Here is a 26,170-nt window from a genome sequence, read left to right as displayed (position 1 = left end):
TAGCCTGAACAGCTGCCCTTCCTAATCCACCCCTCCAGGTTTGTCTAACACTGGCAACTAAGGAAGCTCAGGCGCCTCCATTAGACTCTTGGTAAAATGCCCCGGGGCAGCTGCTTCCTACCTGGGAATGGTCTCTCTCCTATTTGGGGCTCTTGGAGGGATTTTATAGATCATCTGCACTTTGGCAGAAAGATAATAGCTCCCAGGCTGAGTGACACCTGAAAAATTTCCCCACATCACAGAGGTCAGTAAAAATCACAATATCGGGTTTCTTTTCTGGATCTTTTTATGTTTAGCTATTTCCTACTCACGTTTATGTCATCATAGTACATGTGTATGTAAACCAGTAACGATCATTGCTTTTGTTATTAGCTCAGATTTAAGAGCAGTACATTCTTCTTCTTTTAAAAAATGGATGTGGTCTCTGCCAAATTATATGTGTTTCTGTAAGAATATATGAAGACTATTGAAACGATTTTAGTTTCAACCTCATGCTAAACTGAGAGCATTTCTAACTCCTTAGCTAGGCATGTCTCCTCTCCCCAGTCTCTCTTTAACCCAAACCTCAATATTCTCAGCTGGCTTCCTGATGCCATTTTCTGCTTCTGTACTCTGACCTCATGACCAGATGACTTAAGTCCTTTCGTTTTCCAACAGAAACACTGTTATACTGGACTGGATGACGAACTCTTCATAGGTGGGAAGATGTTATTAAGCCAATTAATCATAACATATGTTACAACCAACATGTCATAGAGTATAACAACTTGAAAACCTATAGAAGGTAATAAAGAGAATGATGGGAACCCATCAATATATTTCTACGTGATACAGTATAGTATAATAAAAAGTAAAATCTTCAAGACTTTGAGACTTCCACCTCATTTGTAAATGCCACAGATTCCAGTATTAGGAAGTGCAGAAGTCTTTCTTCTCTGTGACAGTTTTGGGGGATTTTTAAACAGACTTTTGATGAGACGTCGAGTTTCTTGATGGCTGTGAATAAACCAATCCAGGTTTGGTTGTTTCATAAGACTTTTTTTTTTTTTTTCTCTCTGTGAATTTATTTAGAGAAAGCCAACATGAAAAAGAGCTTGAGTATTGACCACGGGAGGAAGTTTCTATAATTATTCCCATTTCACAGGTGAGGAAACTGGAGGCATTGACAGGTGGGTTTCCTGGTCTGAGGCCGATGCTAGTAAATGGTTAGAGCCAGGATTTCAAGCCAGGCTGTGAATTCAAGGACTTAATGGGCATATAGGTGTAAGAGACAATAGGATCAAAACTGAAGTGAGAACCTTCAACTCAGAGCCACCACGTGAAGTGCACATCTGCGTCCTCATCGTTCTGTGGGTAAGGTCTGGTTTGGGTCAGTCCCAACTGAAGTGTTCCTCAAAGTTCTCTTAATTTTCTCCCAGCCTTCCATTCTGCTTCATTGGCACCCCAGAGACTTCACTTTACACTCTTAAAATGAATTATGAGTAGATATCACCCATGTATTTGATAGAGTAAGAAATAGCTTGGTACTAGTTATTTTTTAATTTCTACTTAATAAGCACTTTAACAGTGCTCCAAAACATGTCATCAAATACAATCTTCAGCATTATGGGAAAAAAAAGAGAAGACAGTGAGGTCCTAGTGAACCGCCCCTGTTTTTCTTGTCCTAGCACAACCCCGTGCATTCTTCCAAACTGTCCACCTTCACACAACAGTGTCCTGGAAAATCTCCAGATTCACCTAGGAAAAAGTATTGCCAGTGTGGAGGTGATCCGTATATAGACCACCAATCACATATTTCAGAATTTCTGAGTGTTTTCCACACCAAATTTCTGATTTTCCTCTGGGTTAGTCTGGAAAAAATCCCATACAGGCTCATTAGAATTCCTAGGATCTCCCACTTCTAATCTCCAGATGTTATTATCAATATGGAAGATTTCAAAAAAGATAATAAAGCTCCCTTTATCAACCAAGTTATAAAAGCAAAACAAAATAGCTTTTCTAAAATTAGGCACCTCTTTGCATTGCTGCTGTTCTTTCCCAAGATGGGTGTGTGTTTAGCTCTCACTTTATACTTCTTAGAGTTATTTGTATCCCAACAGTTTGTGGTTTAATATAAAAATAATTACATTAGCACCTTTCATCCCTAAGTGCTGAATAAAGTCATACATTTTCTGATGCCACAGGAAGACTTCCGTGAGGGAGTGCCACATGCTGACCGTCTGTGAGGGAGGAGAAACCTTGGTGAGGGAGGCCAAATAACCCTCTGCTTCTTGAAAATAATATATTAACACCATTAACCTCCTTATACATAAATGTTATATTTTCCCCCATTTTACAAAACTTGGCTTTATAGGATGCCTCAGATAAACTGAAGGAACCAATTTCCTAATAAAATCTTACTTGTAACTGACCTTCTGGAACATAGACTTTATGTTTGATGTTTCCTTTCTCTAACAGACCATGAAAACAAGAGAGGCAGGTTATCACTGCTTTGCCTTCTGTATTGTGTTCAGAGCAGTTCCGTGAAGAATAACTTGTTTGGGATGGGAAGCGTCTGTGTTGGTAGCTGGGTACCCTGCCACTCTACGTTTTACTGGGCAGCCCGGCCCCAGTGACCTGACACCGCAGCCACACACAGGGCTTTCTCTTGTTGAAGTGACTTTATGACCATTGGTGACTTGGGAAAAAAATACATCTTAATTTTCACATCTTTGATTAGGATGTGGAAATGTGGAAGGAAAAAAAAAGAAAAAACAAAAAGGAACTCTGTAATTTAGAGCCTAGGGGGTGATTTTATTCCTTAATTAAGGAAGCCTTAAAATATGCCATGGTTGTTACTAACTTTTGCAGGGCTTGACATAACATCTTGAGTACATGTCTAATGGTAGACACATCACATTTTTTTTTTTAAATCATACTACCTAAAGTTAGTAATTAAGCATATGCCATCAGTTTCCCATGAATATTATTTGATGATGATAGGGAAATACAAAGCTAAGAAAAGACTGTATACATTAGAATGGGTTCGAGTAAACCTGTGGTTTAACTCCATAGCCGTGCTCCTTTCACTATATTGTCAAAGTGTGAAATGTGTGTGTGATCTAATACCCATATCACTGGGGTATTATACCACTAAAATACCAGGACATCTGTTTTCTAAATCTGGCATTTAAGGGCACCTGGGTGGCTTAGTTCATTAAGCATCTGACTCTTGATTTCAGCTCAGGGCATGATCTCAGGGTCCTGATATCGAGCCTGCATCATGCTCTGTGCTGGGCGTGGAGCCTGCTTAGGATGTTCTCTCCTGGGATCCCTGGGTGGCTCAGTGGTTTAGTGCCTGCCTTTGGCCCACAGCATGATCCTGGTGTCCCAGGATCGAATCCCATATCGGGCTCCCTGCATGGAGCCTGCTTCTCCCTCTACCTGTGTCTCTGCCTCTCTCTCTACGTCTCTCATGAATAAATAAATCTTTTTTTAAAAAAGAAAGGATTCTCTCTCCTCCTCTCCCCCAGCCCCTCTCTGCCTTAAAAAATATCTGTCATTTATCCTGGCTTTTGAAGATCTTTGGGAGAAATTCTAAAATTACTTTAAATTTAGGATTATAGTTTTCCCTGACTATTTAGGTATAACACTACCAGAGTAACTCATGGTATTGACGAAAATGCATGGAATGAGTAGCAAACAAGACTAGCAATCTGAACCTTTCTTGGGATTGAACCTAGGAAATCAAGAAATCTAACTGACCAAACTGAAAATGAAAATCATTAAATATAGGGGATCGCTGCTATGTGATCCCAGCTACATCCTTGGGCAGAAAGAAAATGGAATTAAAAGTGGGTACTATTAGGAATCCATATAAGCTCCCCCTGCTATAGGGAGAACTCACAGGAAAGTTCTTGTTGTTCTTGTTTTTTGTTGTTGAAATTTTTAGTGTGATTCTCAGCAACTGAACTGCACAAGCCCAGCCATAATTTCTTTTTATTTTGTTAAAATTATATATTAGGATATTTACTCATATGTTAATTAAATTGATTTTAAATTTAAAAACAATTAAATTTTAAAATTGAATTAAATTTAAATTCAATTTAATTAACATAAACTACTCCTGTAGTTTCATCAGTTGTATATAATACAACATAAACATGCTCATCATATCACATGTCCTCCTTGATGCCCATCACCCAGGTACCCCATCCCCTGACCCCACACCCCTCCAGCAATCCTGTTTGTTCCCTACAGTTAACAGTTCCTATGGTTTCTCTCCCTATTTTCATCTTATTTTATCTTTCCTTCCCTTCCCCTATGTTCATCTATTTTGTTTCTTAAATTTCACGAGCAAAATCATATGGTATTTGTCTTTCTCTGACTGACTCATTTTGCTTAGCACAATACCCTCTAGTTCCATCCACATCGTTGCAAATGGCAAGATCTCATTCTTTTTGATGGCTGAGTAATATTCCATTTATCCATTCATCTGCTTTATCCATTTATCTGTCGATGGACATCTGTGCTCTTTTCACAGTTTGGCTATTGTGGACATTGCTGCTATAAACATTGCAGTGCAGGTGCCACATTTTAAATGGCTTTAAGCAACCTGAGGTCTGAGATCTGTTTCATTTAACTTTGTACGGACAGCATCAACACCACTTCTCCTATGGCTTAGCATGGCGTAGATGATTATCAACAAGTGATAGGAGATGGGTGTAGATAGAGATGGTTTCACTTCTCACGCAATGTTTCTGTGTAGAGACCAAATTGCAGAAGGGAAGAAATGAAGTTTTAAGTCTGAATTCGATTGAGAATTATTCTACTCCCAACTTATTCCATAGTCATTTGAAAACAACCATCCTTTTTTTTTTTTTTAACTGAAACTCAGTTATACTGTTACTGCTCATACTGCCTGAGTTGCCACCTCTAGTGTAATTCTGTGTTGTAAAGCTAATTGGACAATTAACCTGGGAGAAGCATACTTTCTAACCTTTGAATTAACAATACCGCCAACACATTAGAAAATTCCAAGGGTGAGAACAGTTGCAAAACAGGCACTTCACTGTATTTCAGAAACTGCAGTGAGCACAGAGACTTGGGAAGCTCTTGTGTAGCTTTTCTGTAGCTCAAATAGTCAAATCTGCTCAGATTTCAAAACGTGGATCATCAATCCATTCTGGATGAAGGGCTGAGAGTAGAATGGTTAGTCATCGCAAATCCTAACATTTTCCAACAGAACAAGTTCTAGTCTTGCTTTAAAAGAAAATCCTTTTGGGGGGGTGGGGTAGGTGCCTGGGTGGCTCAGTCTGTTAAGCATCTGCTTTCTGCTCAGGTCATGATCTCAGGGTTCTGGGATGGAGCCCCACATCAGGCTCCCTGCTTGGCTGGGAGGCTGCTCTCCCTCTCCCTCTTCCAGTCCTCCTGCTTGTGCTCTCTGTCTCTCCAAATAAATAAATAAGGACTTAAAAAAAAAAAAAAGAAAGAAAATCCTTGGGTATCTTGAATATAGAATGAGTAAAGAGAACATTTATCATCCTGGAGAAGTTTAGGGTAGGAGGAAGTAATAGATATTTGCCTTCTTTCTGAGAATGGACATCACCCAGGGGTGATGGGGTGACTGGCACTCATAATGCTTTTCAGGGCAAATCTATGTTGTAGCCTTAGTGAAAAACTGAATGTGACTCATTGAAGAACTTTTCATTTCCCCCTTTTTCTCTCTTCGCGCGCTAGGCTGCCTATTTGTTATAATATCTCAGTGTTCTCATTTGTAAAATGGGGATTTTATTAGTTTTCTATTGGGCATAACAAATTACCACAAATGTGGCAGCTTAAAACCTCACCCATTTATTTGTTCACAGTTCTGTAGGTCAGAAGTCCCAGAAGGCATGTCTGGGTTCTCTGCTTGGGTCTCAGAAGGCTGAAATCCAGGTGTCCGCTGTAGCTGTGATCTCATGTGAGGCTTGCGGTCTCTGCGGAGCTCATGTGGATTGTGGAAGATTTCCGTTCCTTGTGGTTGTAGGATTGAGGTCCCATTTCTTTGCTGGCTGTTAGCCGTGGGCCATTCTCAGCATCTAGAAGCTGCCCACATTCCTTACCACGTGGCCCCCTCCATCTTTGAAACCAGCACAGAGAGTCTCCCCCATTTCAAACTCCTCTCACATTACAAATCCCCCTTGCCAGGAAGAACCCAGATCCTTCTAAGAGCTTACCTGATTAAATGAGGTCCACTAAGGATAATCTTCCTTTCTTGAAGTCAACTTATTTAGGGTCTTAATTACAGTTTCAAAATCCCTTCACAGCAGTAATTAGTATTTGGTGGAATATCTGGGAGGAAGTGTATGCACCAAGGGACAGGAATAGTAGGGGTCATCTTAGAACACCACAGGGAGGGGATCCCTGGGTGGCTCAGCGGTTTAGTGCCTGCCTTTGGCCCAAGGCGTGATCCTGGAGTCCCGGGATCTAGTCCCACGTCGGGCTCCCTGCATGGAGCCTGCTTCTCTCTCCTCCTGTGTCTCTGCCTCTCTCTCTCTCTCTCTATCATAAATAAATAAATCTTTAAAAAAAAAAAAAGAAAAGAAAAGAATACCACAGGGATGATAATAATAATACCTTAGAGTAGTGTTGAAGGGATTAAATGAGATAGGTGTATAAAGCTCTTATCATCGTATCTGGGATAATGTCTCAATAAATAGGATGCAGTATCATTAATGTTTATACACGCTTTATTTTCTTGCCTACACGGATTTTTGAATTATATTAATACGAGCACATTAGAAACATGATGGAATACGCTGCTCATTATTTGGATACTCCACAGAAAACAGAGATGTGTAGGGGCCATAGTCAACCAACTCATGAAACCCAATGTTTTGTCTATTTGCTGAAAGTTGATGTATTAATTCAAATTATTTAAAAACATTGCAGTTTTGTCTACGGCCATACCACCCTGAACACGCCCGATCTCGTCTGATCTCGGAAAAACATTGCAGTTTTAAAAAAAAGAGATACCAGGATATAATTTATGCTGGAATTCAAGGCCATCTATAATGTAGCATAAAATGAAGTATGGGTCTCTGCATTGTTCATTTTTTGCATTTTAATACAAAAAAAAAAAAAAGCATCACAGAATCCATGCCTTAAACACTGACATTTTCCAGAAAGAATTGTTTTGTTTCTACTCACGCTCTGAATATAAAATGAATACTTCAAATGCTCCATTCATACAAAAGCCTTAATGCTCCCTTTCTCCCTTCAATAGTTCCAGTCTAGAATAGGCAACATTATGCAATTCGGTGATCCAGCTACAACAATGAGAATGCTTCTCACTGGCTGTGGGAAGAAAGACACCTAAGGGGTTAACAGTAATATTTTGCAAATTGAGGCAAGTGGAGAAAAAATACATTAGCATAAGAAAAGGTAGCCTTAGGGAATTTCCCACTCAAATGTTTGGTACTAAGAGCTGTATGTTACCAGGGAGGAGGACAGAGAAAAGAAACCCTAGTGTCTATGCATTCTTGAAATGTATTGCCATTGTATTCATTCTACTAGTAAGAAAGGCCTCATAGTTAGAGATGGAAAATACTTCTTTCTACTAAAGAAAAAAAATTCAAAATTGGATATATTAAGAAAAGCACATTAACTCACGTATAGTAAAAAAACAAAAGGATTCCTCAGTGATCAGCCCCAAAAAGATTTCTTAAATATGTCAGGACTAGACAAGATGGTTTGAGATTAAAAGCGAAAGTATTAGGCAAGGATTTCAGTGGTTAACTAGAATGGGCCCCACATGTCTGCAATTAACTCAAATTTGACCATTTTTTAAAAATTTTATTTTACTTATTAATCATGAGAGACACACAGAGAGAGGCACAGGCAGAGGGAGAAGCAGGCTCCCTATGGGGAGCCTCATGTGGGACTCGATCCCAGGACCCCAGGATCACGACCTGAGCCAAAGGCAGATGCTCACCCACTGAAACACCCAGGCGCCTCTCAAATTTGACAGTTTTTCACTCATTTCAGAAACTGTGTCTAGTTCACAGTACCTGAATATAGCTAGCAGGTATGTTCCTTTTATTAATGCCTAGACTTCTTTAAAGATTGCTTAATAGGAAATGCCCACTTTTGAGTAATGATTATTTTTGCTAGTTGAAAGCATTCAACAGAACCAGTTTCCCTAAGGTAGAGACTGTACTAATCAGTTGTTACCTGTTTCTATGAAGATGCTGAGTTAGGTTTTGATTCAGTCTTTCCTTTACTCTTATGAACAACTGACCAATAAAAAACCCTCATCATTTTGATTCTGAATTTCATTCGATTTGACACCATAGGCAGCATGACTACCCAAATAAATTGTGACAGATTTCACTAATAAATTAAGATGAGAAGGGACAACTTATTTTAGGAGGATTTTCTATGACGTTATACACTAATAACTATAGGGAAAAAAGAGGGAGTTGGAAAAAGGATCTGTTGCTTGTTTCTACTAAAAGTCTTTCCAGATTGAGGTGATGCAATTTTTGATTTTTAAAAATGGGAACGGGGCACCTGGGTGGCTCAATTGGTGAAGTATCTGCCTTCGGCTCAAGTCATGATCCCAGGGTTCTGGAATCAAGCCCCACATCGGGCTCCCTGCTCTCTGCTGCTCCGCCTGCTTGTGCTTGCTCGCTGTCAAATAAATAAAATCTAAAAAAAAAAAAAAAAAAGTAAAAATGGGAACAAAGATCAAAGAAGATTGTCCAATTCCTGGAAAATCTGTCAAAATATTGATAACAAAATTATCTGTAGATCAGTTGATAAGGTCAATTTTTAAGGAATCACATGTCAGAAATCAACTGAGAAAGTTATACCATGATCTATACAGATTACCACTTCTCAAATTTTCTGTGGAATAATGAATGGGCCACCCTTGCATGTAAATCTTATTTTCCTCATCCCTTTCTTATCTATGTATTTTATACACGAATATTAAAGAGCTAGCAGTGATCAAGGTTTCAACTTCATCTGTGAGAAGATGACAAGTAACTCTGAAGGACTTGATTAGGAACGTCCTAGAGTAAAGCTTGATGGTAAAGGGGGAAGCAGGGAAGATTTTTACAAAAGTACTAAGTAACTCCTCTGATGTTGAAATTATAACATGATCTTGCTACCTTTTGAGATGTTATGAATATAGCACTCCACATCAATGTAAGTGAAAAATGCATTTGAGGGACGCCTGGGTGGTTCAGCGGTTGAGTGTCTGCCTTCAGCTCAGGTCATGATCCCAGAGTCCTGGGATCCCGTCCTGTATCAGGGTCCCCGCAGGGAGCCTGCTTCTCCCTCTGCCTGTCTCTGCCTCTCTCTGTGTGTGTCTCATGAATAAATAAAATCCTGAAAGAAAGAAAGAAAGAAAGAAAGAAAGAAAGAAAGAAAGAAAGAAAGAAAGAAAGAAAGAGAAAAAAAGAAAGAAAGAAAGATACATGCATTCCAAAACTGAACTGAAATACTTTTGAAAATCCAGATCATTGTTTCCCAACCCTAGTAAAGAAAATTGAGCAATGGTTATAGACCGAAATCCTTTCTGATATAAATTTGACACCCTTATTCCCCATGTTTATTCATAAGATGTGCCATTCATTGGCTAGTTCCTGGGCTAAAGGAGCCAGTATAGACAGGTCATTTATTCAGTGATCACACATTATTTCAACGTACATGAGAGAGTGTGGAGATTTCTTTTTATGTGGGAAATGGTCCTAAGCTACAAATATTTTATCAATGTTCTAAATTATGCTTTCTGAAAGGAGTTTTCAGATCTACACTTTACCATCGGCTATTCTATGACCCAGCTCTCTCTTCCATTGTTGCCACCACATTTGCTAATTCTATGAGGATAAGGTGAAGTAAAAAGAGCTATACTGTTTGAGTCTGAATAGTGGTTTAGAATGCCTACTTATTTAGAGACTACGGGCTATACTCCTCCTGCTACTAATACCTGCCCTTTTACAGACAGGGAAAATAGAGCACACAGGAGCATATTTATTTTGCTTCTTGTATTTTTTTGTCTCAATTCAAGAATCAAAAGGCTATGTTCTATTAATTATATTTACCATTTCCTATTTAACTTCCCAATCTGATTTCCTTTTTGACTACAAATATAGACTGTTAGAAATGTTGGTGCAATTTACCTAGGAATTAGGTTACAATAATTTTCTTTCTTTTACAGTATGGAGAAATAAGTCAAGCCACTATTGATAAAATAAGCCACAGATACCAAAATCCATGGTAAGCAGCTGCTAATACATTTTTAATTAATTATTTAACAAATTAATTGATGTGTTTCCTTCCTAAACCAGTAACAGGGTTAGTTTTGTGGGTTTTTTTTAACTTTTAACTATATTACCACTTTATGTCTTTTTATTTCAGGTAAGTTACTTTGTAAAATTATGAATTTTATTCCTAATAAAAGCAAAAAAATGTTCATGGTCTATTAGGTCTAATTAAGGGGGTGGGGATGGGGCAAAGCAGGCAGAGAGTAAGTAACTGTTAGACTATAGTGGGGAAAAAGAGAGCCAGCCTGCAGCTATTAAGAACAGCAACTGGATGACTAAGGTAGAATTAACTATATGAATAATTCTTTCTGTGAAATAGCAACAATATAATTTTTTGGTTTTGTTTTTTTTTTTTAAAACCTCATTTCATGCTGTTGGCCTAGAAACCGTCATCATGGGTAACCTGGGTTAATAAACGTAATCCTACTGAAGTCACACTACAGCTTGAATCCATGCTATCTTATGGCAACGTAAATTAAACATGTCTTACCTCAAGGTTTGTTAAATTACAGGAAAAGAGCAAAACCTAGGCTTGTCACATATAATTCAGATTTCTAAGAGGGAAAGGATCAATCAGCATTGCTCTTATAAGACTGCAGATTCAAGATGTCTTTGTTATCCTTAGATTTTTGGAGGTGTGAGTTTCTGGAGCCTATTTCACTAATTTTTATTTGTTGAAGGACACGGCTATTATCAGGTGCAAAATTAATGAATTCCAGTCTCTTTCTGCTCTACCACAACATAAGCTACACCAAAAAGAGAAAAGCCCTCAAACCCCATGTCAAAACCTGCTAGTTACTCCAACAGAATCCCAGGACAACAAAAGATCTCATTGGGCAATTCCTATAACTTATAAATAGCATATCCTATGTTTGAAGCCATAGAGAAATAATTATAATTTATTGCTTGCAAAGCACATGTTCTCATTAAAATAGCCACTTCATCTGTTCAGGTAACATTGCATAGATGTATTTGTAAAAAATTTTAAGCTGAAGAAACCCATTAAAGGCCACTGAAAATCAAAGAAACTTCCATAAACATTGGTGATAAAAGTGTGAAAATCTGCTGCATTTAAACATGAAAAACTTGTTAGAAAGTATCTGAGAAATACTGAAGCTTTGAACATTTTTCTCTAGTGAAAGAATGTTAGCTATATTCATTTCTATGGAATATGATATGGATTGTGTCAGGTCATGACACGTAAACATTTATTTAAAAGAAAAAGACCTGGGATCCCTGGGTGGCGCAGCGGTTTAGTGCCTGCCTTTGGCCCAGGGCACGATCCTGGAGACCCGGGATCGAATCCCACGTCGGGCTCCCGGTGCATGGAGCCTGCTTCTCCCTCTGCCTATGTCTCTGCCCCTCTCTCTCTCTCACTGTGTGCCTATCATAAATAAAATAAAATTAAATTAAATTAAATTAAATTAAATTAAATTAAATTAAAAAAAGAAAAAGAAAAAGACCTTGTACTCAAAGCATTGTGGATTCAACTGGGAAATTGGAGATCAGATATATATTTGTATAAATTATAAAACCAATCCATATATGTTAAGTGCCAAATGCATAATGAAGACAATTATAATTACAAAATGGTAACCAGAGAAGTTTACAATTTTTAAAAAGTATAATGATGATGCCCTAGATTTGCCTGTAGGTCCTATTTTTTTTTAAGATTTTATTTATTTATTCATGAGAGATACAGAGAGAGGGGCAGAGACACAGACAGAGGGAGAAGCCGGCTCCATGCAGGGAGCCTGATGTGGGACTTGATCCCGGATCTTTAGGATCACGCCCTGGCCTGAAGGTGGCATTAAACCACTGTCCCACCGAGGCTGCCCTGTAGGTCCTATTTTTAACTGGTCAGATGCCAATAACTCAATGCTGCCTCCCTCTTGAGACTTCAACCATATCCACTGTTTAAAAGGCTTCCTGCCCCAGTCTCGGGCTGGTAGGATTCTCTTGAAAAAGAAGTTGACTCGGTTGGGCCCAAGTGTGGCCCCAGCGTTTGTGTTCTCTACATGGGACTCAGGGCCATCTCCTTTCTGGGCAAGGTTAGTGCCTCGCCTCCCACTCCGGGGTATGTGCTGTCTTTCTCAATCAATGGTGTTCCCTCAGTAAAACTAGTATCTCCTGTGTTTGAAGCACAGGTTGATTTTGTGGCCACAGTGGTGAACAAGACAAGCTCAACATATGCTCTTCTTGGAATATGTATTCTAGGGGAGGAGATAGATATTAAACAACTAGATGACTTTAAGAAAAACCATTATGCTATTTCTCATGCTTTTTAATAACTTTTTTTTTTAAAAGATTGTATTTATTTATTCATGAGAGACGCACAAAGAGAGGCAGAGACATAGGCAGAGGGAGAAGCAGGCTCCCTGTGAGGAGCCTGATGTGGGACTTAATCCCAGGACCTGGGATCATGGCCTGAGCCAAAGGCAGATGCTCAACCACTGAGCGACCCAGGTGCCCCTCAAACTTTTTAATCACTTTTAAATATTACAAATATAATTCATGCTTGTGGCAACAAATCAAACAATATAGAGGTTTATTAAGAAAAAGTGAATCTCATACTCTATTCCATCCAGTTCATGAGGAAACTTTTCATTACAAAAGATATTTATGGGATGTAAAGAGAAGATTTTTTGAGGGACAGTACTAGGACTGAGGGTCAGAGAAGTGTTCACTAAGGAGGTAATTGTTCAGGCAACTTTGGAAGGTGAGCCTAAGATCATTCCTGGCAGAGCAAACAGTATGAGCAAGTCTCTGAGATGGGAAAGTGTGTATCAGATTAGAACCAGTGGGAGCAGACTATGGAAATCAGGGAGGGAGAAGCAAGATGCGGATCAGATTTCACTGAACCTTGCAGCCGAGGTTAGAGAATTTGGAGTTTAACATAAGAACAAAGAGAACTCATTGGAAGATTTAAAATAGAAAGCAATGCAAAAAAAAAAAAAAAAAAGAAAAAGAAAGCAACATGATCAAATTTTTCTTAAGATCACTCTGGATGTTGGACTGCTGTGTAGAGAAAGAACTGAAAGGTGACAATTACTGTTGTAGGAAGATCAGCGAGGAGACTATTTCATTTTTACAGGCCCATCTTGAGTTTTGGGTGTGATTCGCAAATTAGCAAAAATAAATTGTGATTATGGAGGCTGGGGGGAGGAAGAAGGATTTGAGCTGAGTTTTCAAGGAATACAGGTTTTAAGTAAATGGAAAAAAAACGATGATATTTGCTGTTATGAAGAGGAATAAGAATGTATTCAGCAATCTGAAGCAGATTTTAATGTCATAATTTTATAAGTGAAGAAATTGAATTTCAGAGATTCAGTTACATGATCTAGGGTCACAGTACTAATATTTCAGCCAGGTTGACTGATCCCACTGATCTGGGCTGAGATCTGGGCTGGGATCTGGGCTTGGATATTTTACAAGGGCTCTCAGAGTGATTCTGGTGTGCAGCCAGTATTGAGAACCACTACTGAAGACTTAAGAAAGAAAGGAACTGAGCCTGAGGCGGTGCCCACACTGGGGACACCAGTGAGAGCCACAGGAGAAAGGAGAAAGGAGCCTTAGAGGAAGGACCCTTGAGATAACAGAAGGCCATAAACCTGGTGAAGAATTTCATACTAATGTTTAGTACAAGGAAATGGAGATCCAAGAAAACAATAACAAATATTTGCAAGTTATCAGTGGTCTCAGAAAAAGCACCAGAGGAAGAGGATTGTTTGAGTCAATACAACCAGCACTAAAGATTTTTTTGTCCAAAAAAAGAATTTTTGCACGCTGACATAATGGAGGTGAGCCCACTCTGTTTTGGGGACCAGAAGTCCAGTAAAGGACAATTAAAGGATTTCCTCCATTCTGAGACGTACTTTTTAAGCTCTGACTTTCTTGAAATCAGGATGCGTTTTATAATAGCTGTTTACAAATGTAGTATACAGATGTGGTGCCTCTTGTTTTCCTCCCATATAAAGCTGTTATTAAATCAAGGGTGTGTTATACAATTAATTGTAGCCTAAAGACCAGGAAAGATATACTTCAACAAATACGAAACGAAAACCTGTTCTGTGCCAGGTGCTCAGAATTAAAGAATAAGCAGAATCCCTACTTTCAAGTAGTTCACAGAAAGATGTAAACAGAAGATTTCAATACAACTGACATTGATGGAGAATAATTGCAATAACAGGGTATGAGTTACCTCTTTTTTTCCTTCTGAATTCAAGAAAACATCCTCTTGTTTTAAATATCTTAAGTTTCTCTAGATAGTAATCAGGTCCCTTCTATTTGCACTTGGGTGTTTTCTAATATACGCGTATTGTATTTCTAATTTCAACAAAAAGAATACAAAGCACAGATAGGAAATGAAAGAATAGTTTACAAATGAAAAGAGGCTGTAAGAGAATGCACTGCAAACAGTGAACCAGCAGGGATTTTTAAGAAGCAAGTGAATTCTGTGGAAGCCACACACCATCACTAAAGATTTTGAGGCAAGGAAGTAGTCTGTTTTCTTCTTCTTTTCCTTACGATTCGCACAGTGCTTGGCATGTATGGGCACTCAATGCATATTTGCCGAATCAGATATAAAAGACAAATCCCAGTTCTTACCCTCATAATGATAAACTGTATTTTTTTTTAATTTTTATTTATTTATGATAGTCACAGAGAGAGAGAGAGAGAGAGAGAGAGAGAGAGAGGCAGAGACATAGGCAGAAGGAGAAGCAGGCTCCATGCACCGGGAGCCCGACGTGGGATTCGATTCCGGGTCTCCAGGATCGCGCCCCGGGCCAAAGGCAGGCGCCAAACCGCTACGCCACCCAGGGATCCCGACAAACTGTATTTTAAAAGTTCACAAGGACTTCCTAAAAGAGACAAAATTTAGGTTGGGTTTAGAAGGGACATCTAGATTTTAGGAAAATCTCTGGCTGCTTGCTTGGGTGGATTTTTTTTTTACCCATGCAAGTGAAAGACTTGTTGAGATGATGATATCAACAGAATTATTCACAGGCAAATATTATTCCAGAAAGGAGCTGCTGACCTGCCTCTGAACTCATGTCATGATAAAGTTGCCTCTTTGCCAAAGAGGATCCATGGCATTAGCCACTTATTTGCTAATTCATAGATTTATCTTAGGAATGATGTCTTAAGGAACACTTCAAGTTCCTGTGGACAGTGGATGGGGGTGGAGGACAGTTGTCAAGGTAATTCCTAGGCAAATTCCAAGGTAAGAATAAAAAAGGCGACGTCAGCCATGAAAGGAAGGGCAGCGTGAGTTTTAAAGGATTGGACACAATAACAACCTTCTCTAACTTTTCTTGTATTTGAGAGTCATAGAGACACAGCTCTTTGTAGAGTCTGCCTTTTCAGAATGACAGGGTTTATTAGCACCATTCTCAAGAGGTCCACAGCCTGGCATCATTGAATGACTGCTGAATCGAACATCAAGAAAAGCTGGGTTTATTAGGAATTTATCCTTCCCAAGGAAATAATAAAGGAAATCACAAAGGTTTACTTAAAACGAAGTCCAACAGCGTTAACAATAATACAAAGTCCAAAACAATCTATTATTTCCCAAATAGGGGATTGCAAACAGTTATAAAGCAGTATCTATACCGTGATTAAAAGTACCTTGGGTAGCTCAGTTGGCTAAGCAACTGACTTGGTTTTGCCTCAGGTCATGATCTCAGGGTCATGAGATTGAGCCCCTCCACAGGCTCCACACTCAGCACGGAATCTGCTTGAGATTCTCTGCCTCTCCCTCTGCCCTTCCTCCTACTCTCTCTCTCTCTCTCTTTCATTCTTGAAAGAACATGCACATGCTAGTAAGCACAAGAGAGTTGGGGGAGGGCAAGAGGTTGAGGCAGACTTTCTGCTGAGCAGGGAGCCAACTCAGGGCTCCATTTCAGGACTCTCAGATCATGACCTGAGCTGAAGGCAGACACTTCACCCACTGACCCACGCAAGTGCCCTAAATAAATAAAAAGAAAAGCCTAGGCTCCGAAGACAGATTTCCTGAGTTCAAGTATTAGCTTTACCACCTATAAGCTGTGATATCTTAGTAAATTAAACTATTTATGCCTCAATTTCCAAATTTATATAATGATGGTAGCAGAATCCACTCCATTGAATTTTTGTATAGATGTGTTGTTACATACATATCACCTAAAATAATACTTGGGAGGTGTCTGGCCAGCTTAGTTGGTGGAGTATGCAACTTTTTATCTTAGAGTTGTGAGTTTAAGCCCCATGTTGTGTGTAGAGATTACTTAAAAACAAATTAAATAACTGAATAAAACACTTGATACTCAGAAAATAGTGTGACCATGTAACTTATCACTCCAAACAGTATACTTTTGAGAGTGAAACAGAAAGCTAATCAAATGGATCACCTGGACAGCAAACTAAAGTGAAAATACCAGACCACTCTATTAATGTTATTATTAAGTAAATGGAGTACACTGAAATAATGTAGCAAATGCATTTATTAGAATTCATATTATATTGTTAGCTAGAAATAATCAGTATAGAGATTTAGTTTGGGATATAAATTTTATACTATGTAGTTGAGTTACTCTCCCAAAAGTAGAACAGAAAGTCCAAGAGTTAGAGAAGAAAAAAGGGAAAAATATGAAAAAAAAGAAACCAATTAAAATTAAATTAGTTTAATATCTAACCAATAAAAGATCTAGAAAGAGGCCAGAGAAAACAGAAGAAGTAAGGAAATCAATAATACAAGAAAATTTCTCAGAAGGGAATAATATGAATTTCCAAATTTAAAGGTTCTATCAAAGCCAAAAACACCCATCCAAAACAAAATAAAACAAAACAAAATATATCAAGTCATGTCACTGTGAAACTTATTATGTAGAGATGAAGAGATTTTAAAGCCTTTGAGAGGAAAAACAGGATATATACAAATGATCAGGAACTGACAAGGTATCCTACTTGACAGCAATACTGAACTCTAGAAGCCAATGGAGCAATGTCTTCCATATCTGACAGGAAGTGACTTTCAACCTAGAATTCTATACCCAGTCAAATAATCAAGAAGGAGGGTAGAAAAAAAGACATTGTCACATATATATGTACTCAAAAAAAAAAAAAAAAATTGCACCTCGAAGCATATTTTCCTAGGAAGCAACTGGAGAATATTATCTAGCAAGACAATGGAGGGATAAATCAAGATACAAAAGATGACAAAGCAAGAAACAAATTTTCTTTGTCAAGCAAAGGGTAATTCCTAAGATGGTGTTAAAGGAAACTACCAGAAAGATGGCCATGCAGGGCCTAGGGAATGATAAAATCAGATAGGAACAGGACAAATGGGGACTTTGGAGAGCGCATTTACTGTATAAAAATATTGGGTTAAGTTTCAAGAAAACCAAATGAACTAAGAAGTGGTTGCTTCTGGAAAAGAGAATATTGGAGTAGGGAGCAGGGAAAGAAAGGAAGTTTTTTTTTTTTTTTTTTTTTAATTATTTATTTGATTCAGAGAGAGAAAGAGAGAACATGAACAGGAGGTGGGGCAGAGGGAGAGGGAGAAGCTGACTCTCCCACTGAGCAAGGAGCTGGACAGGATGGATCCCAGGACCCTGAGATCATGACCTGAGTCAAAGTCAGATGCTTAACTGACTGAGCCACCCAGGCTCCCTGAAAGTATTTTTTTACTATGAGCTTTTTTGTACTATGTATATGTATTATGTATATGCACCTAAATTATTTCATTAAAGTTGAAAAAAATTAGCACATTGTGTACAATGTACAAGTATTCTGTTTTGATAAAAGGAACAATTAATTATAATAGTCAACTAGAATTTTAGTAGTTTGGACTGCTAAGTTGAAAAAATTTCTGTCTAAAATAAGGACTTTTAGCATGAGAGAAATATTCACTGATGTGAATTAACGGAAAGCCCTGTTTATTCAGAAAGGTGTAAGGTGTGCCTGCATTTGGCATTAGTGAGGGAATGTGTAGAAAATTGCTTGTTTTATTCTGTAATGAACTACGGCAAAAACCAGTTGTTAAACTAGCACAGACTTAATAACAGCCACTATTTTAAAATATATTGGTACATAAATTTGTTTTGTTTTGTTTTGTTTTAGTTGTTTTCCTCCAAACAGCCATAAATCTTGACAGCTTTCTAATTTTAAGGCTGTCTGTGCCTGCCTATTGGAGGGATTTCCGTGAGTGTTAAGGAGCAAAGTTCTGCAGTTTTTGAGACCATCAGCACCTGCTTCTCCTGTGGCCCTTTTGGCCCATTACCTAAACTCTGTCTTCAGACTTCCTTCCACCAAGTCTCCTCCCTTCCAGCCTCATCCTTAGCTGGCGGGGGGGTGGGGGGTGGGGGTTCTCATTGAAGGTATTGAAGGAGTTCTGTGTTACCCCATGGTTGTCACTGTTGCAGTGCCACATCAGTAGTTGGTGCCCGTCTATCAATTCAATAAATATCCAACTGCCAACCACACACCAGGCACACTGTGAGGCCTGGGGATTCAGGTGTGAACAAAACAGAATTCCTGCCATCCTTGCATCCTATCAGCAAGGCAAGGCAGAAACAGCCAAATAGGAGCACCTGGGTGGGTCAGCGGTTGAGCGTCTGCCTTTGAATCAGGTCATGATTCTGGGGTCCTGGGATTGAGTCCTTCATCCGGCTCCCCGCAGGGAGCCTGCTTCTTCCTCTGTCTCTGTCTCTCATGAATAAGTAAATAAAATCTTAAAAAAAAAAAAAAAGCCAAATATATGACTGACATTTAATCACAGGAAGTGTCACGAGGGAGAAATGCACGATGCCTGCAAATGTTTCTTATGGAATGAATTCGTGTTCCTCATCACAGGACAGAGCACATGGGCAACAGGATAAGATGCAGCTATTTTTGAAAAATCTACTGCCTTTGAAAGAAAAGCTAGCCAAAGAAGAGATGGGGCAGTTATTCTTAAGAAGAAACTTACTAGGCTATCACTTGATGCTGAGGTGGGGAGAAATTTAGTTCATTTCGGAATGTGGCTCTTTCCCACACATCAGTCTCTGTATAATTTATGAAAGATACAGATGAGCTGACATGTGCAAGAAAGAGGCACTATCAATTCCCTAGCCTATCATCTTTTTCTCAGCATTTCAGATATCAGAACTGTATCTCCTAGAGCCCGTTCAAGAGACCAGCGTTACCGAGAGAACAGCTGCTGCGCCTAACAAAATGGTTTATGGCAATGAAATTCAAGCATGGATTGCAAACTAATAGTAAACAGCTGAGCTAAAATTTTAGGCCTAGGCAAACAGAGTTTATGTACTGAAAAGAGTACAGAAAAACAAGAATGAGGTATGTTACAAGGGCTCAGATTGTTTTTATTCCACTATTGCCTATTCAGTTTTGTGAAGCCACAAACATGCCCTGATCATGGTAAGTTTAAACATTCTTGCATCATCAACATTTATATAAATGGTTTACAATAGATCAATAGTATAACTTAGCTAATATCTATCTTACCAGAGTAACAGAATAATAATCACTCCAGTCCATTTAACATGCATTACTTATTATCATTTCTGTTGTTTTTTTTTTTAAGTAGACTCCACACCCAGCATGGAGCTCAACATGGGCCTTGAACTCACAGCTCTGAGAATCAAGACCTGAGCTCAGATCAAGAGTCAGATGCTTAACCTACTGAGCCACCCAGGTTCCCCTCATTACTTCTTTTACTTTTTATTTTAAGCCTGCTCATAATTTCAGGTTTCTATACCTAGAAGAGCAAGACTCTGAAATTGGACAAAGTTGGGCTTAATAACCTTATCTTACGGAATGTAGATGCTCTCTGAACCTCAGTTTCAAGGGAAAAAGGGGAGTGATAATATCTATCTCAAAGGGTTATCTTGAGAATGAAGAATCAACGGATGTAAAGCACCCAGCGTGGATCTGACACACAGAAGATTAGCTCCTTCCCCCATTTTAAGAAAGTCCCCAGATTGGCTCAGCGGTTTGCGCCACCTTCAGCCCAGGGCGTGATCTTGGAGACCCGGGATTGAGTCCGGCTTTGGGCTCCTTGCGTGGAGCCTGCTTCTCCCTCTGCCTGTGTCTCTGCCTCTCTCTCTCTCTGTTTCTCTCTCTATGTGTGTCTGTCATGAATAAATAAATAAAATCTTAAAAAAAAAAAAAGTCCCCAGATGACCACAAAATCTGCCACTTTCTTAAGGCTTTCTATTCATTTTTGAAAACGATCACTTCAAAATTGATCATTCTAATTTTATTCTTTTTTTTTTTTTTTTTTTAGGAAAGTGGTCACATGATCTCAGAGAAGTTTGTAGCTTATTACAACACAGAGCAGAAAGCAGAAACCTACACTCACTGTTCCATGCCAGCCTCCTCACTCCTATGCCTGGGAATTCTACCACACACAGGCACCAACCATTCTTCTTGCAACCATGGGGTTCCTTTTTTTTTTTTTTTTAATTTATTTTTTATTGGTGTTCAATTTACCAACATACAGAATAACCCCCAGTGCCCGTCACCCATTCACTCCCACCCCCCGCCCTCCTCCCCTTCTACCACCCCTAGTTCGTTTCCCAGAGTTAGCAGTCTTTACGTTCTGTCTCCCTTTCTGATATTTCCCACACATTTCTTCTCCCTTCCCTTATATTCCCTTTCACTATTATTTATATTCCCCAAATGAATGAGAACATATAATGTTTGTCCTTCTCCGACTGACTTACTTCACTCAGCATAATACCCTCCAGTTCCATCCACGTTGAAGCAAATGGTGGGTATTTGTCATTTCTAATAGCTGGGTAATATTCCATTGTATACATAAACCACATCTTCTTTATCCATTCATCTTTCGTTGGACACCGAGGCTCCTTCCACAGTTTGGCTATCGTGGCCATTGCTGCTATAAACATCGGGGTGCAGGTGTCCCGGCGTTTCATTGCATCTGTATCTTTGGGGTAAATCCCCAGCAGTGCAATTGCTGGGTCGTAGGGCAGGTCTATTTTTAACTCTTTGAGGAACCTCCACACAGTTTTCCAGAGTGGCTGCACCAGTTCACATTCCCACCAACAGTGTAAGAGGGTTCCCTTTTCTCCGCATCCTCTCCAACATTTGTGGTTTCCTGCCTTGTTAATTTTCCCCATTCTCACTGGTGTGAGGTGGTATCTCATTGTGGTTTTGATTTGTATTTCCCTGATGGCAAGTGATGCAGAGCATTTCCTCATATGCATGTTGGCCATGTCTATGTCTTCCTCTGTGAGATTTCTCTTCATGTCTTTTGCCCATTTCATGATTGGATTGTTTGTTTCTTTGGTGTTGAGTTTAAGAAGTTCTTTATAGATCTTGGAAACTAGCCCTTTATCTGATATGTCATTTGCAAATATCTTCTCCCATTCTGTAGGTTGTCTTTGAGTTTTGTTGACTGTATCCTTTGCTGTGCAAAAGCTTCTTATCTTGATGAAGTCCCAATAGTTCATTTTTGCTTTTGTTTCTTTTGCCTTCGTGGATGTATCTTGCAAGAAGTTACTATGGCCGAGTTCAAAAAGGGTGTTGCCTGTGTTCTTCTCTAGGATTTTGATGGAATCTTGTCTCACATTTAGATCTTTCATCCATTTTGAGTTTATCTTTGTGTATGGTGAAAGAGAGCTCTTTCATAATTTTATTCTCTTCTATGAAATTTTGTCAAATAGCACTGGACTGTATTGAGATACATTATTTGCTTTCTGCTTTAAAGATAGTGATCATTTAAAAAAAAATTTCCCATATTCCTGGTAAGGGGTCAAACTATTTCAAAGAATTTGAGTTTGAAAAAGCTTTAGCTGTTAGTAGTGGTGAATTTATTATCTGTGGCATACCATTTCTCATTGATGTCATCATTAGGCTTATGACTGGTATGTTTCCCCAAACATTCAGTGAGAACAGTGATAAGGAAAAGAGCAGCAGTGCTCAGATTGGATATTTAAAAGACTGGGAGAAACAACAAAACAAACTAAAACACACACACTTCATAAGAGTCCCTGTAGCAGGGGTGTTTTGAAATTATTAATAATCAGAAGGAAGGCTCTTGTTCAGCATAAATTTTACTAATTAAATAGTCTCCTTGATATTCAAGGAGGAAATACGCTTTTCTGATGACTTTGGTTTATAGCCCTTAATTGAACCACTCATTTATTGAGTCAATTAATCAACAAATATGTTTGGGGCACTGTCCTTTCCATCAAATGGCTCATAGTGTAGTGGGGAAAACAGACGTACAGATAATTCTGAAACATGGCCAGCGCAATGCTATAGCCACACAGGGGTGAGGAGAGGAATTATGGGAGGATGTCTAGGGAGGAGTCTGAAAAGGTGAAGTTAGGCAATAGAGGATGAGTAGGGATGCAGGGAAGGAGTGTTTTAAGAGCAGACATCAGTAACAGAAGTTCAGAAGTGATGAATAACATCGATGGATGCATAAATATTTCAGTGCTACTGGATCCCAAAGTGTTATGAATGGTGCAGGGACAGGTGAAGCCAGAATTGTATCAGGGGTTAGATAAGTTCACTTCTTTATAAAGTTTTTACTTAAATTCCAGTTAGGGAAGATGCATTGTAATATTAGTTTCAGAAGTTCACTCTTGAGTTCTAACTTTGAGAGGATGGATAACTCCAAGAAGAAATTTAAATTTTATCCACCTATCCTTTTTACACAGTACCCAAAGTCACAAAGTCATGTTTGGGTTTTGGATAGGGCATGGTTATGAGGGGGCATTACTGGAGACAGGGAAGACCAGACAGGAGTCTATTAGGCCCAGGAGAATGACGGTAATCTAGAGGGATGGGAGTTAAGATGGAGAGGCGAGAACAAAGTCTAGAATTAACCAGGACAAAAATTGGCAGGACTGGGACACCTGGGTGGCTTAGTGGTTGAGTGTCTGCCTTCAGCTCAGAGTATGATCCCAGGGTCCTGGGATCGAGTCCCATGTCAGGCTTCCTGAGAGGAGCCTGCTCTCCCTCTGCCTATGTCTTTGCCTCTATCTGTGTCTCTCCTGAATAAATTAATAAAATCTTTAAAAAAAATTGGCAGGACTTAGGTATCAGATATAGGAGATGAAAGTAATAATGGAGGCAGTGACAACTCCCAATTTCTAGTTTAAGTGAATGAACCGATAGTAGACCGACTCAGACCGAGCATAGAAGGAGCATCTCCATTAAAGAAAAGAAGGTGATGAGATGATGAGTTCAGGTGGATTTAAAGTACCTGTGGGACATCCAGTAAGAAGCAGATAGATAAATATATGAAACTACATGGAAGAGCTGTGCTGAGGAGCTTTTTCTGTCATTATAATTATGTTGTATCTGAAAAAAAACATGAGTGGATGAAAATATAGAAGACCAGGAGAATAAAGACAGAATTGTAGGGAATTCAGACTCTCACTGTTTGGAAAAAAAAGAGAAAAGCCATGAAAGAAGACATAGAAGAAACAGAGGAGAACCAGGGGAATCAGATGTCCAAAGTGAAATAAGATGTGAATTGAACAATATCCACTGAAAGAAGTAGACAAAAGTCATCAGAAACCATAGTGAGACTAGAACAAACAGTACAATTTGGGAGAAGTGGAAGGAGGACAGGGATGGAAGCTCAAGTAGCAATGGGTTGAGGTATGAATGGGAGATGAAGTGGGGTCAACACGTACAGGCATGGTTTTGAAAATTTTAGGTAAAAAAGAAAATGTAAATAGTAACTAGAAGAGATGATGGGCCAACTGTAGGCTATTTTAGGATAGGAAAAATGTTATCCTAGAGAAGGCTTCACTGCTATGAAGCAATGTTCTTGGGTAAATGGTGATGCAGCCAGTGAGTCAATGGCCCAGGTCAATAGAGAGAATCCAGATGAGAAAAACCCCCTCATTCCAAGAGACTAAAAGGAAGGAGACAGGATTTCCTTCTATGTAGGTGGAGATGTTCTTGTACATGTAAGCGTGGAGTAGGCATTGTAGTGGTAGTTGAAGGAGTGCAGACCTGAGTATAGGCCTCAGTATTCTCCATGGTCTTTTTTTGTGTAGATTTTTTTATATTGTGGTAAGATATACATAATAAAAATACTATTTTAATCATTCTTAAGTGTACAATTCAGTGGTCCGTGAAGTGTGCAAGGCTCTGTCCTCTAGAGGACTGATGAAAATAGTGGAAATGAGATATGTGTAGAAGCCTTGAGAAAACAAGGAAAGTCTAGGGCAGCTACTGAAGATGTGCACTAAAGATAAGTAAAGACCTTGCTGTTCTGCAGAGGTTGGAGACTACGTTTCTATATCAGCAAGGATGTCCAATGTCCCATGGAAGAGTTATCCACCTTGATGCAGGATCCAAGAAAAACTGGAATTGAGGCAACTGGTTCACCTTTTAGAACAAGTAAAATTACATCTATACCACATAACATACAAAAAGACAAATCCAAGATGGACTAAACAGCTATTTTTAAAGTGAAATAATACAGAATGAACTATACAAGAACATTGAACTATGTTTATATAGTCTGAGGGGACAGATGTCAGGCTGTAGCCTGGGAATTTGAGTGTATTATTCATCACTTTATTTATTTTTTTAAAGATTTATTTATTTATGATAGACATAGAGATAGAGATAGAGAGAGAGAGAGAGAGAGAGAGAGGCAGAGACACAGGAGGAGGGAGAAGCAGGCTCCATGCCAGGATCCCGACGTGAGACTCAATCCTGGGACTCCAGGATCACACCCTGGGCCAAAGGCAGGCACTAAACCGCTGAGCCACCCAGGGATTCCCCTCATCACTTTATCTATAAATGGTGCCTCATACTTATAATATGATCCTCAAGAGCATCTTGTATTTATACTAAAGGATTCTAATTCAACCCTATTCCTTATTCCACCCAAATGACGGACAAGTGTAATACCAAGGAAGTAAGACAATTCCTGCCCTCAGAAAATTATCATATGAGGGGGGAGAGACACATAAACAGATAATCATACCAGAAGATATTAGGATGCAGTGATAGAAATCCTGAGTCAATCAGTACTTATTGATTCCCTATTTGTGCCTGACTAGGTCTGGTGCTGTGTTTAGATACTTAACAAAGTGTAACAACAAAGTGCAATGCCTTTTACAACAGAGAGTATTTTAGAAGGTGCAAGAAAACATGTATCTAGGAAGCAAAACTTTGAGGGAGGGGCACCCAGGTGGCTCAGTAGGTTAAGCGTCTGCCTTTGATTCAGGTCATGATCCTGGAGTCCCAGGATTGAGTCTCACATGGGGCTTCCCTGCTTAGCGAAGAGTCTGCTTCTCTCTCTGCCCCTCATCCCATTCATTCTCTCTCTCTCTCTCTCCTATCTCTCTCAAATAAATAAAAACTTTTTAAAAAATCACTTAGAAGGAGGATCAGGAAGGCTCCATAAAGTCCCCTGAGCTTGAAGAATGGGTAGGAGTTAGCTTCTAGAACTGCTGTAGTGGGATTCCAAGATGCTATCAGTTGGAATCAGAGGTGGAGCTTCACATATTCAGATACATTACCACATATTTGACAAATGCTTTTCACTTCTGGCTTCTATAGCAATGTATGAAGATGGCAGGATTTTACAGAATGCTGCAGCTTGTTTTCTGTCTAGCAGCCCAAAGGCTAACTCATTAAAATTCAAAGATGAATTACATGGTGGGTGGAAGAACAAATGTTTTCTTCACTGGGCTGAGCTAAGGCCTGCAAGACAGTTTCTCCCAGAATGTAATTCACTCTTTGCAGCTGTTCAGTAGGACATGATTCAGGCTTCACCTCTTCCTGCAAATCTACCATGACACCACTCAACCTTTTTGTTTGTTTGTTTGTTTGTTTTGGATGTTACATGCACATGGTAACAAGAAAAGAACAGGAAAACCATACTAGTTCCACACTCG

At 39.1% G+C, this 26,170-nt stretch overlaps 1 protein-coding gene across 4 annotated transcripts in view; it reads left to right on the top strand.

The window, feature by feature from the left end:
* Nucleotides 1-26,170, top strand: part of SPMIP2 (sperm microtubule inner protein 2) — a 125,323-nt gene that overhangs the window by 43,986 nt on the left and 55,167 nt on the right. For all 4 annotated transcript variants that reach the window (XR_012006211.1, XM_072773787.1, XM_072773786.1 and 1 more), the window contains exon 3: nucleotides 10,187-10,245. Coding sequence is in view for 3 of the 4 variants with exons in the window: in XM_072773787.1 (XP_072629888.1) it covers nucleotides 10,187-10,245 (59 nt within the window). In the remaining variant the exon portion in view is untranslated. The remainder of the gene's footprint in view (nucleotides 1-10,186; nucleotides 10,246-26,170) is intronic.

Source organism: Canis lupus, chromosome 13, assembly GCF_048164855.1.
Source record: "Canis lupus baileyi chromosome 13, mCanLup2.hap1, whole genome shotgun sequence".
Classification (NCBI taxonomy): domain Eukaryota; kingdom Metazoa; phylum Chordata; class Mammalia; order Carnivora; family Canidae; genus Canis; species Canis lupus.
This window is presented reverse-complemented; position numbering and strand designations above follow the sequence as displayed.